This window comes from Rattus rattus, chromosome 3 (assembly GCF_011064425.1).
Source record: "Rattus rattus isolate New Zealand chromosome 3, Rrattus_CSIRO_v1, whole genome shotgun sequence".
Classification (NCBI taxonomy): domain Eukaryota; kingdom Metazoa; phylum Chordata; class Mammalia; order Rodentia; family Muridae; genus Rattus; species Rattus rattus.
Window position 1 is genome coordinate 66,932,259 of NC_046156.1, and position 14,017 is coordinate 66,946,275.

At 37.2% G+C, this 14,017-nt stretch overlaps 1 protein-coding gene across 1 annotated transcript in view; it reads right to left on the minus strand.

The window, feature by feature from the left end:
• Positions 1-14,017, minus strand: part of Lrba (LPS responsive beige-like anchor protein) — a 543,225-nt gene that overhangs the window by 140,121 nt on the left and 389,087 nt on the right. The window contains exons 45-46 of the mRNA XM_032898147.1: positions 5,338-5,478; positions 4,207-4,326 (exon numbers count right to left, since the gene is read on the minus strand). Of these exons, the coding sequence (XP_032754038.1) occupies positions 4,207-4,326; positions 5,338-5,478 (261 nt within the window). The remainder of the gene's footprint in view (positions 1-4,206; positions 4,327-5,337; positions 5,479-14,017) is intronic.

The window sequence follows — 14,017 nt, forward strand, 5'->3', positions numbered from 1 at the left end:
CGCATTCCACCTCAACACCATTCAGTGAAGATTCCAACAAGATTCAGACCCAGGACACCTCAGCCCTTTCACCCTGGCTCCCCAAACTTTTAACTGCTTTACTTCAACCAACTTGCAAAACCTCCTCTTCCCACACCTCCAAACCCCTGGGGATTCCACCTCTTAGGTGTGAAGGAGATTTTCTTAGCTATTTCCTGAAGCTATTTACAATTCACAGCCTTTTTCTCCGTCTGCCACCCAGCAGACTGCAGAAGCAACCCTACCTGGCATTCCACAACCAACAGTTTCCTAAGATTCAGTGAGCACAACAGAAACTAGAGAATGGAACGGCCATCCAACAAAGGCTAGACCGAATATCAACACCAACCACCACCTCAACCATCCCCACCCAGGTGTCTAGACGTCAGCATAAACACGTCATCAAAAACAGCCAGGATGGGGTTGGGGATTTAGCTCAGCGGTAGAGCACTTGCCTAGCAAGCACAAGGCCCTGGGTTCGGTCCCCAGCTCCGAAAAAAAAAAAAAAAAAAAAAAAAAAAAAGAACCAAAAAAAAAAAAAAAAAAAATAGCCAGGACACTATGTCTCCACCAGAAACCGGCAAGCCTACTGTGGTGGTGTGAGAAATGCAATGTAACTGAAGGACGAGACAAGGATTTAAAACAGTAATTGTGAATATGTTCAAGGATTGTGTATATGTTAAAGAGGTTAGGAACAAATTCCTTAATGAAGTCTGTGAAACAAAGAACAGAATGAAATTAAGGAAATAGTTCAAGACATAAAAGTAGAAACAGAATGACTAAGGAAAACATAAATTGAGATAAAATCGGAAATGAAAAATTTATAGTCAAACAAAGATATTGCAAGCAACTCTCATTGTCCTAGTTAAGGTTACTGCTGCTGAGATAAAACCAAAGCAACCTGAGGAGGCAAGGGTGATTTAGCTTGTGCTTCCACATCATTATTCCCCATCAGGAATTCAGGGCAGGAACGCAATCATGGCAGCAGCAATCATGGCAGCAACCTGGAGGTGGGAGCTGACACAGAGGCCATGGAGGGTGCTGCTTACTGGCTTCCTCCCGAGAGCTTGCTCAGCCTGCTTTCCATATAGAACCCAGGACCTCCTGCCCAGGGGTCGCCCCACCCACAGTGGGCTGGGCCCTCCCACATCAATCATTAATTAAGAAACCATTCTACAGGCTTGCCTACAGCCCAATCCTATGGAGGCATTTTCTCAACTGAGGCTCTCTCCTCTTCAGGTGTTCTCTGAAGAGAAACAGAGGAGGAATGGGACAGGGCTGGGAGGAATAGAAGGAGGGGAATCTACAGTCTGGGGGAAATGTGTGTGTGTGTGTGTGTGTGTGTGTGTGTGTGTGTGTGTGTGTGTGTGTGTACAGACATATATATTTGTATGCATGTATGTATACATAACTTGGGCACAATGAAGAAAAAGTAATGAAATATAAATTTTCTCCACACTGAAGAGCCTAAAGAAGACATGTTAATTGGTTATATTAGGATAATAGTCACTTTTCATCGGCTGTGCCTCTGGAATAAGAGCTACAAGTTGAACAGTTAGACTGGCTGCAGGTCCAAGAACCCGAGACTAGACTGACCATGCATGTAGGGGAAAACCAAAAACTACTACTGTGCTAAAGAAACACAGTAATAAGATGATTCCTAATGATACCCTATCTCTGAAGATTAGTTCCCTATCCAGCACTTATCAGAAACCTTTCTCATCAGCAGATAGGTGCACAATAGAGACCCAGAACTGGAGAGTGTGCAGAGTGAAAGACTGGGAACACTCAGTCTTAAGTAGGGTGTACCCATCAAATCTCTACCCTCAGGGCTCAAAGAACTATGTAGAAGAGAAGCCAGTCGGGATGGATGATGGCGAGAAGGTCCTTCCAGACACAATGGGACTGACATACATCTGAACTCAGAGTGTGGCAATATGCCTACGCCCATGTACATTCAAGCAAGATTGGGTCCCAGCACTGAGAGGTAGAAGTGGGTACCATTTCTAATTGCTAGCCAAGAAACTACATCCAACTAACACACACTCATAGAGGAAACACTAGTTTCTCCAAGGGAATCTCTCACTACGTCTCTGAATTGCACGTAAAGTCAGGCCTCTTCCCATCAGTAGAGGGCCAACAGAAAATAAACTTTAAGGTTTGTTGTTAATTGTCTCATATTGTTTTTACTAAGTTTTTATTTGCATTTTATGGTGTGTGTGTGTGTGTATATGCATTTCTTATACTCTTGGTTTCCTTTTGGGGCAGTGGGGGTGGGGTGTCTCAAGTCTTTTTATATTGTTTTTTTTCTCTTTATCTATTGTCTTTTTATTAGCCTGATTGTTTTCTTAAAAGAGACAGAAAAAAGGCATGGAATTGGAAGGGCAGGAGATATGGGAGTAGATGAGGAAGAGGAAGCCATAATCAGAATATATTTTATGAAATTCCTTTATTTTCAATAATAAAATAAAACAAAATAAAAAAAAGACATGAATGAAATGATAATTTGGGAGAAGTTTCGATAGTAATGGGAGGAGGGAATTGGTGATGAACATAACCAAGATACATTGAATCCATGTATAAAATTACTTTAGAATAAACATAATACTATGAAAAGAAATCTGAGAGGAAAGTCTGGTATTTTATGAAAAAAATAGAGAAGAAAACCACAAGAATCTATCATGTATACTTCCTGTCCATCTAAGCTTAAGCAACAATTTCATTATTAGGAGAAACAGAAACAGAAAGCTGAAGACATTCAATGTTTCTTCAGTAGAGAATGAAAAGTAATTCTCAAAATTATAACAATCCAGTGTATCTTTCTATTACCAAAATGAAGTACGAAGTTATATTTTGGTTATGAGGCTTAGGAGATAAAGAATGGAAAGAGAAAAAGGAAATCCTTAAGTATTCTGGGCAACAAAAAAGTCAGGTTCGTCCATTTTTTTCATGTACCCATCCATATCTCTTATAACTTCCCAATAGTTGAGTATGAAATAGAGGAATAGGGAACAGGTTTTAACAACAGTCATTAAATCTCTTAACTGTTTCTATCAACTGTACCTCACCATCAACAGAAACTTATCTATTTAAGATACTTTTGGAAAAGATTTTATTATTGTGGTTTTTGTGTGATGCGTGTGAAGATACGCACATGCCAACACATGAGTGTGGAGTTTAGAGGACAACTCTGGGGCTTGGTGTCTCCCTCCATGTTTACCTGGGTCCTTAAATCAGGTGTCTAGCTTATGTAACAAGCACTTCACCTGCTAAGCCATCTAAGTGGCCCACTGCTGACCATTTAAAAGAGAATTTCAATAGTGCTTCAGAGTATATTATGAGATTAAAAAAATCTTGACAGATTTTCCAATAGAAAAGATTACTTTTGCATATAATAGAATCTTCAATAAAGTATCTCTAATATAGCAATATTGTAATTTATAATGTCAAATAAAATAGAATATATTTTATCTGGTAAAGTAGCATAGCTCAATGTGGCTCAGCATTATTACCCAGCACACACTTTGTAAGTGCTCTGTAGTAATACATGCATAGTAATATAACTTTTTTCTGCAAATGCCTGTTCTCATGTGGTGCTTCTTCTCCCCATATGGTACAATTATTTATGTATAAGTTATATTACTTTATAAGACTGTAAGGGGCCTAAAAACAATCGGTTCACCTCATTATGCTTTAACAGTACCCAATCCAGTTCCTTATTGGACGTCTGAGGATAGAAGCAGAAGTTCTGGCAAGGATTATAGTACCGACAACAGTGATTATTTTAAAAATAGACCTTTGAGAGATACAAATACAAATAAATATGCCCGAGATTTTTCCTATTTTCATACTGTGGTAATTTTCTTCACTATGCTTGGAATTGTGTTCATATACATACATATGCTTATATACATACAATTCAAATGATATGGGGAAGAGGAACAATATTCTATGATTAGAAATTTCCAACTGGTGAAATGAAAGACATTCAGGATGAGTAGACAGACAGTCGCATACAAAGAAGAAAACAAAAATCATGGACAATGGTTCTCGGCCATTTAATTAAGGTTTCATTCTCTGAGGTTTACCTTCTACAAATATGGCTTGATCAGGTGAGAGAAATATGGAACATTTACTCAATAAGAAATAACCTGGCTGTAAGAACCATAAAATGAAATATTTCTGTACCTTAATGTCAGATGTATCACGCTGACTATTTCGCCATGCTCTGGAAACTGATGAGAATGTCCTGTCTGCATGATCAAATTTCCCTCCTTGCAGATTTAGAAAGTAAGTTGTAAAGGGTTCCTAAAAAATAAGTAAAAGAAAAATTTTATGTTTTCACGATTATAAAAATCTTTACATATACATTTGAAACTAATAGTACACATTTGAACTAATAGTACTCATTAGTTAGTAATATGTCCAATGTATAGAATATAAGTTGTAGTGAATTATTACATTATAACTCTTAATTTTTTCCCCCAAATGTTCCTATGTCTTCAAAATTTTGGTATCGGTAATAATTTCTTCCTTTCCAAAAATAAATGGTTAATATCATTTAGACATGAATTAAATGCATTTGCTTCATTGTTCAGGAAATAGCACAATATGTAATTTTTGTACTTTACGGCTGGCTCAGAATTTAAGGAAAGAAAAATGTTTGGAAGGTTTAAAAGCTTTAATTAACGAACATCTCTTACTTAACACCTAAACATGTATTTGTGGGTAACTGTATGGCAGTAGCTAAGTGTGTAAACTACATCTAAGACGTATGTCTGTCCATACTGTAAGACATATGTCTGTCCATATTCTTCTGACTTATGTCTTTCCATATTCTATTCATAAGCTTTAATTAACAATGTGCTGCTGCCTATGCTCCAAAGACATTACCTTTTAGTACCTGAATCACCTTTCAATTTTATAGAAACATTTCTTGTTTTACTAATGTTATCATTACACAACAGTGCTGGTTACTTGAAAACACATCTTACTCCATTTAGAGCAAAGTACCAGAATATGTAAATGTGTCTGTGTTACCAAAATGTTAGCTGCTTCTTAATTAACAAGCCACACTTGAAAAGAACCCAGCTAATCTGGTATGATGGGCACCATCTGAAGATACAGATTTGGATACAATTCTAGAGGCAACATTTTTATGGCCAGGGCACACAATTTATTTAAAAGCATTTATTTAAAAGCTCAACTGTTTAAAACTATTTTCAATATTAAAAAAAATGCTGATGATTTCCAATCATTCCCCAGTTTCTGAAACATTGGACTGATTTAGTCATGGTCTATTATTCAAATTGAACTTACTATTCTTAGAAGCCACGCAAGAACAAAACTTGCAGTCGAGTAATGAGTACCATAGTGGAACTTTGGAACTTGATCATCTTCCCATGACTCAAATCGCTCTGCAAAGAATGCTGCTCTTTTGGGATTCAAAGCTCCTATTGGCTGCCATTAGAAGAGAAGGGAGAGAAAGAAATATAAATGTAATCATCCTTCATTTCTTCCATTCTTCTAAGATTATCCTTTAAGTATGCATGAAATAAAATGTAAGAATATATGTATTTGCAGTTAGAAAAACAGCGGTGCCTATATGGAAGAAGAAACAGAAAATTTCACATTTTTCCCCAGCATGGCTAAGGATATACAGATAAGGAGGTAGATGGGCAAACAGCTTTTTAAGCACCTAGTCTGAAAAGGCAAATTACATAACCTGCAGTTGAGCTGCACCATATCTTAGGAAGCATCTCTAATCAGAAGCAGCAACCAGAAACATCTTGGCACTAGAGGGCTTACTTCTGTCTCTGAGAAGAAGCTGGCAAGAGGGGCTAAATGCAGAGCAAAGATGTCGTAGGAGAAACGGAGTAAGATTCAATTAGAAGGTTCTACTAACATAAATTCAATCAAAAGTTAGAGGATAGCGGGCTGTGCAGATAGCTCAATGAGTGAAATCTTGCAGTGTAATCATTAGGACCTGAGTTCAAATCTCAAGCAACCATGAAAAAGCTGGGAAAGGTGACATACAACTGTAAGTCTAACACTTAGGAGGCGGAGATAGGCAGATCCCTGGAGTTTGCTGGAAAGTCAGCTTAGCCAAATCACTGAGCTTCAGTTTCAGTAAGAGATCTTGTCTCAAAATATAAGGTAGAAAGAGATAGAGGAAGACACGCAATGTTACATCTAGCCTCTAAATGCCTGCTTAAGTGAATGTCGTCGTCGTCGTCATCATCATCATCATCCCCCACCCCAAGGAATGGCAAGAATATCTGATCTTATACTGAAATTAAAACATTTAAACAGAAGTTCCAGAATCAGTAAAGCAAAGTGAAGACCCTGGACTCATTAGAAAACTCATGCCCCAAGCGCAAGGCCCTGGGAACGGTCCCCAGCTCCGAAAAAAAAAAAAAAAAAAAAAAAAAAAGAAAACTCATGCCCAGTCAGATGGTCATTTTGGAAAATAAAGTAAGAATATACATTAAGGCCCTTCAAGCCACTCAATGAAGGCTATTATTTTCTATGTAATCTTTTAGACAGTAAAAGAGTTTAAGTACAACAATTGCCTATAAAGCATCCAGAATGAACATTGCTTGACAAAGGCATGAAATGGCTGTGGCTACTCAGGGAATGTACCGACTGTATAAACAGTGAGCAACATTGTGACATTTTCTTAAGGAAGACAAGAGTATCCTTGAGAATTTCAAAACTGAACTACTGCTCTAAAAATGTTAAAATCAGCCATATTAAATTACAATTCACTCTATGGAAACATTCTGACCTGCAGAAAATCTGTACTCCTTACTCAAACTATAAATACAAGTAAAAATTAACTTCTCTAATGAGACACAGAATTGTTTTATATCTCTCATGAAACTTTACAAATTATATTTATAAGATCAAGAAAATATCTGACTATTCACAAGGAAAATGCTAAACTAAAACAAATAACATTCCTTTAAAATAGACTACTCAGGAGTCATACAGTGAAAAGAAAGCCATGCGCAGACCTGGTCTTGAAATACTTTTCATATTATGATTATAAGTAACATTTTGAAGTCATTATTTTGGCTATATTTCTTAATGTTGGTTGTTTTACCCTCAAAATTGTTAATAATTGGAATCATTTTTATTCAATGGCATCTTGGTTCTGAAAAACACTGTTTTATATTGTCAGCTTCTACTTTAAAACTTAATCTTTAAAAACACAGAATTTTATCTGACTTACTAAATACCTGGTAAGAATCAAAATTATCCTAGAATTCTTTCTTTGTTACAGAACCAAAATGGAGGGCCTTTAAATGTATTTTAGTTGTTATCCCTAAAGATACAGCCATGTAAAAAGAAGAAAAGAAATAAAGTCACTAGAAGACAAATTACATGAATTAAAAATAGAATCAATGTGCCTTTTGTATGGTTCAGCAGCATATTAAGAATACACTTTATCTGCTCCTATTTTTATTACTCTCCAAATGAATACCTCGGTGAATCGATAGTTATAGAATCACATTTCTTGAATATAATGCTAAGACCAATTAGGATTGATTTCAGTAGCATCTGAAAGAAAAGGCATCACACTGAGATTCATGTAGGTAGAACGCGCAGTATCGATTCTGGCTGGTATTGTCACAGTTGGTTTCTGATGCCTGCTACGGGACAGCTATCAAGACATACCACATTTATTTGCAAGCATATAAAAAAGAAGTCACCAAATAGAGGAAGGTTTTAAAAAAAAGGAGCAGTCGAGCTGTGCACTGACAATGACACACTATCAGCTTACTCAGAGAAGTTACAGTGGGAATACACACATTGAATTATACATTACGGGAAAGCACTGATTTATTGTGGTAATAACATCCACCTCATTAAAAGATTCTGCTCTGCTGCAGTCGGAAGGCTACATATTGTTTACTGCTATAAATTAATGGCAGTGCAAAGAAGACTGTGGAGCCATCCTAACAATAGATCTGTAATGACAGTGCTGTATATCATGGCTTCCTCAGCAGCTTCATAATAAAATGGAGACAATGTATTGAGCTAATACATTCTACCATGCTGGCTCATATTTTTCTGACAACTGCTTTAAAAGATGAGCAGAATCCAACTACATTATAATGCTATGAAACATTTAACTAAGCAAGAGTCAGTCAGATATCAAGTGCACCGCCGTTAAAACATTTAAAGCATTTTAAAAATATCGTCTAAACCAGCATTCCAAGCTGCTCTCTCCTCTCTGCAGAGGAGCTGAAAGTTAGTGCTGACACCTCCTCTTACTTATCTGGTATATTATGGCTAACAATGGCTAGGCAGTTCAGGGAGATGGCTAGTGTTCTCATCTCATATTGAATTCTCTGTACAATTGCTAGACAGGACATTATTTTTAATCAGCATAATTTTAAAGAAAGAAACAAAAAACCTGGCATTTAAAACTGGCCATAATTTCTTGGTAACAATAAATGAAAAATAAATATTGATTAAAAATACAAAAAAGTACATAATTTAAGTTCATTACAAAGAACGATAAAATATCATTAGGGCATGGAAAAATAAACAGAATAAAATAGAAATTTTAATCGCTATAAAATAAAGGTAAAATAGCATGTAACATTAAGATGAAAATATAGCAATTTGAAATTTGGAGTATCATTAACTATGTGAAAATGGAAATAAAAGCTGGAATAAATTAGGAAAAACAAACTTAAAATTTTCTTGAAAATGGTAGGGCAAAGTGACAAGCCCCTAGTCTGAGACTGCATCAGTGGTTTTATACGCACTGCGAGGCAGCATCTCCAGGAGGGTAACAAGTGGCCTGTTAGTGAGCATATGTAGAATTTATAAAGTGGCAGTGTTTAAATCAGCTTTGTAAACTTATTACAACAAAAAATTATTGCTACTACTTCTTGAGAAGTACTTTGCTAATTAACAAATATATTCCACGTAATGCACCCAGTTCAGATCTGGCACAGAAAGTTGTTCTTAATTATTTCTTCCCTGGGGTTATTTAACCAGGGATATTTAAGAAGAAGGGCCATCAATCAAGCTTGATGATAAACATTATAACCAGTACCCACGGGGCAGGATGAGAGGAGCACTGTAGTCTCCCTGCCCACTAGGCTCCCTCACTGCAGCCTCTGATATGTCCAAAAGTAAACTCATTTTTCATAGATCTAAGCACCTAGATAATTGATATGAAAAGCTGGAAAATATCAAAGCAACTGACAATCATCTTTTAATCACATTAATGAAAAAGTTTTGTTCTCATAGACCCCTTAAAACTTCACTGACTCTTAACTACCTGTAAAAATTAGCTTTTTCTTTCTTTGCTTCAAATTTGGAGAACTGTAACTTGAAGTTACTTAATAAAAGAATAATGATTCCAGATTGAATTTTGTAACTTATAAAACCTGCCTATTTATTCACAAAAACGTGAGATGAAGTAAAAAGTAATCTAGCTCAAACTCAACTTCAATCTTAGCGACTCAAAGGTAAGATTTAAAACCCCCTCTTCACATCTTTGTATCTATCAGAAAGTGCTGTACTGGCTGCTGTTTTTCCTAATTCCAGTGTCTGAACACTATTTTTCAAATATGACTTTTATTCAGTAGGCTTATCTAAGAGCCATATGTGTGAGGTGCTCAGGAGAGCTCTGTGCAAAGTACATCCTGTGAACACAGCTGCTGTGACATCATACACTGGCAACGCCCTCCCTTCTTAACACTTGACATTTACATATGAACTGCTACAGCTCACATCAACCTTTCAGAAGTGATGCTCCACAAACTCTGGAATCATGTTTATAGCTGCTGAGGCCAAGGTAGTCAGCAAGAATTGGCAGGAAACCTCAGAAGTCCTATAGCACACGGATTTGTTTAAATGAACAAACTTCTGAAATCCACAAGTCTCAGACTTTTTCACACATTACAGTATAAGTTTTCTTGAGAAATATTGTTGACGAAAACAAAAAGAAAGTTAAAGAAAGAGCAGAAAATGTCTGGAGTACATCCCAGGAATGAGCGCCTGAAAGAGTGAAAGAATGCTGCTTTGCAAAGACCCACTTTGTGGTGGACAGAGCAGTGGAAAGATGTCGAAGTAGAGAAGGGTTCCGGAAGGGAACACAAGAGGACCACTTCAGCTCTGGTTGGGATCATGACGATCCCTGAAAGCCATCTCACACTGTCATGTACGGACAGTATGACTGGAAATCCGGAATCAGTCTGCACCAGGCAGAGCTTATCCTCTTCTAAAAGCAGAGAGTGCCAGCACATACTGATGGAGACAGACAGTGAAGGCAAAGCACAAGGCTACAATAGACAAGCTGGTGAACAACCATCCTCTCAGGTTTTACATTATAATGATGTTGAGGGCAAATGTCAAGAATAAGGGTAAGGTACCTGATGTATATGAACAGATGAAGGCTTGCAGTTCAGAGAATGGTAAAAAAAATGTTATGTCAAAATGGTCAGTGACTGTTTTAATTATTGGTTTGGGACTACTCCAGCAAGCAGTGTAGAGACCTAAAGGAATGCTCAGCATGACAACAATGTTTCTATTTGTTGGATATAAACAAAGACTCTTGGAGCCTTAAATAAACAAAACCACTATATTTAAAACAATTTGGTAACATCCAGGCCTATTAACACTCTCCATTTTGCAGGTGTGAAAACATGTCTGGGAGATGTAAAATGTACCAGCAGCTGGTCATCTGCTTACAGGCAGCAAAGAGTTAGGGCACTAAGACCAAGCTGCAGGCCAGACCTAGAATGGTATGTACTACCTGGGGTAATGCAAATATTGATGTTGAACTCAGATATTAAAATTCATTCATGGGAGTTTTGGTTAAAGGGTTAAAGTAAGATGCATATAGAAAGAGAAGGAGGAGAAGGAGGAGGAGGAGGAAGAAGAAAGAAGGAAGAAGAAAGAAGAAAGAAGAAAGAGGAAGAAGAGGAGGAGGAAGAGGAGGAAGAAGAAAGAAGGAAGAAAAGGAAGAAGAAAGAAGGAAGAAGAAAGAAGGACGAGGAGGAAGAGGAGAAGGAAGAAAGAAGGAAGAAGAAAGAGGAGGAGGGGAGGAGGAGGAAGAGGAGGAAGAAGAGGAAGAGGAAAAGGAAAGGACAAAAGGCCGGGCATAGTAGTATAGTATGCACCTTTAATTAATCCTAGCAGACTTCTGTGAATTCGGGGTCAGCCTGTCTACACACTGAATTCCACGTCAGCTAGGGTTGGTTACACAGTGAGACTCATGTTTTAAAAAAGAAAGAAAAAAAACTAAGACACATTACCTGAAAATGTACTATATTTCTGCACAACAGCATAGCTTTTGTTATATATGTATATATGTGTGTATGTAACAACATTTTGTTAAGGTGCTTCTTCTACTTACATAATATCAGGGGAAGCACTTTAGGAGAAGTTATCACAAGTGAAAAAAGCATATTTTTGTCTTGGGGACACTGAAACCATGCTTTAAAACAGTTTCTATCTAAACTATATACTGTAACTAATGTCTGCTATTTACTCTCCCTTCAACTTTGATAACAGTGTACCCTAGCAGCAACCCCAGATAAGAGCCAGGAATCTATGCATTTTTGAAGCCTTTTAAAGAAAACCGTGGTTATTCTGGTTGTATCCCATCTGCTTTCAGGGGTGTCCCACCCATCTAAGGAAGAAAATAAACAAGAGTCTGTGTTTTTCAGGCCATAGTGCACTGTAGGAAGCACACTTGTCTTATTTCAGTTCTAGCATCTTTTGTATCTAAATGACAAATGAAACAAGCCTGGCCATTATTTTACACTACCTTGGCTTGCAAGGTGTTTTGTCACATGCTGTATATGACAGAGATGGCTTGGCACTTATCTTCATACACTGTAGGCTTTCTTTAATATTGTCAAGGAAACAATTCCATCAGCATGCTTCTGCAGCTTTTAGAACTAACAAACACTTTTGCTTTCAGTAGCAGGCATGTTTTTAGTCCCTTGAAAACGCATTATACACAGGTTTCAATGGGGAACTGAATATATACACTATCCCTTTCAATTTAATAATGACATCTTGGAAAAATAAAGTATTCCAGTTTACTTAGGGTGCCTATGGAGAACTCAAATCATTTCAAACATTCAAAATGCTAGATTCAGATATATTTGCCATTACAAATCTGCTTTATCAGCTACAGTTAGTATTAAGGAGATTTCTCTTACTAAATGTTCTTAACCTGAGTCTGAGAAAGTCACATAAACTGATGAACACAATGTAGATGGAACAGTGCTAGTACTGAGCTAAATGCCAGTAAGAGCCCAAGAAACTAATCTAAATTTCTAAATATAATTTATAAAATATATTTTAAATTATAAAAATAATAAAAACAAGAGGTTCAACGTTGATAAAAATATTATTTGTACATAAATTTTCATTTTAAGAACCAACTTAAGACCATTCAAATTAAGTAATCTGCCTATACTGTAAATCAATGTTAATAACTCTCGATGGTTTAACAGTGTACACATAAGGCCCAGTGTAAAGCTAGACACAATAGTTCTTACACCTGTAATCGCAGGAAACCTCTACAGAGAGACGCAGACAAAGCCCTGGAAGTTCAAAAGCCAAACAGTCTGGCATATACAGCAGTGAAGAAGAGACACTGTAGAAAACAAGACAAGTGGTGAAGACTAACACCTAAGGTTGTCCCCTGTTCTCCATGTGCATGCACACCATTCTTCCTCTTACCCCATGACTAAAAAACAGTTAGAGTAGTACAGGCTAAACCTGACAATGCACAGGTAAGCACCTGAGTTCTGTCAGTAGCTGAGGAGCTACTGAATCAGTGAGGGCTGCTGGAAGGGGAGAGACAGTTTTCTTGAAGGTATGGACCCTTATAGGTTAACCATGTACCTAGAAGTGTCCACACAGATAAGACTCTGGGCCATTAAAAGAAAAAAAAGACATGAAATTTGGAGAGGAGGGAAGTATGTGGATAGTTCAAGGAGTGTAGGTGAATATATTCAGAAAATTGCATATATAAATTTTCGAAGAATTAATAAAAAATACTATATTTGTCAAAAGAACCTGAGTTGTAAAGCATTGTAGAAACTACTAGGATAGTTCAAATATTAAGTAGACAAAGTATAATTGGGCAATAGTTAAAATAACTGCCTTTCAGGAGAGATGTAGTAATTGTTATCAGTTTAGTCAGATAATCACTAATAACTCAATAGTTGAAACAGAGAAGATCCTAGTAATTCTCATAGCTCATGGATAGCTATTGGGCAATACACAAAACTAGAAAATGTTAATAACAATTTGGAATTGATCTTGAGCAATGAGACCTGATAGACAAATAATCAAGGACTAAAGGCTGTAACATTACCAGAATAAAAGCCTATTCCTGGCAAGCATTGGCCAGCAAGACTATCCTTAAGACAGTCCCCAGGCTGGAGAGATGGCTCAGTGGTTAAGAGCACCGACTGCTCTTCCTGAGGTCCTGAGTTCAAATCCCAGCAACCACATGGTGGCTCACAACCATCTGTAATGAGATCTGATGCCCTCTTCTGGTGTGTCTGAAGGCAGCTACAGTGTACTCATAAAATAAAATAAAATCTTAAAAAAAAAAAAAAAAAGACAGTCCCCAGGCTGAAGACCTGAGATGAAGTGAAAGCTGGCTACTAAACAGTCTAGGCCAGGATTCTCCCCACACTGTTCAAAGGGACACTGCAGCAAGGACAGAGGGAAAGACTGAGTCTATGCTCCTCTACCTTTAGTTCCACTAGGCCCTCAGCAGACTTAACGACGCTGACCCCCAGTTAGACTGCATCACCTAAACTACAAAACAAGTAACTTCTCCCACTGAAAGAGGAGAAAAAAAGCAAGCCAGATTCACGAGGACAATCTAAAATTGATCTTAATTTCCTATACAAGGTGATATGCTAGAAGATCATCAATGTCCAAATATTTCATTTGATCTTTTTTGTATGTAAGAATACTGATGTAGCTATCACTTCATGGT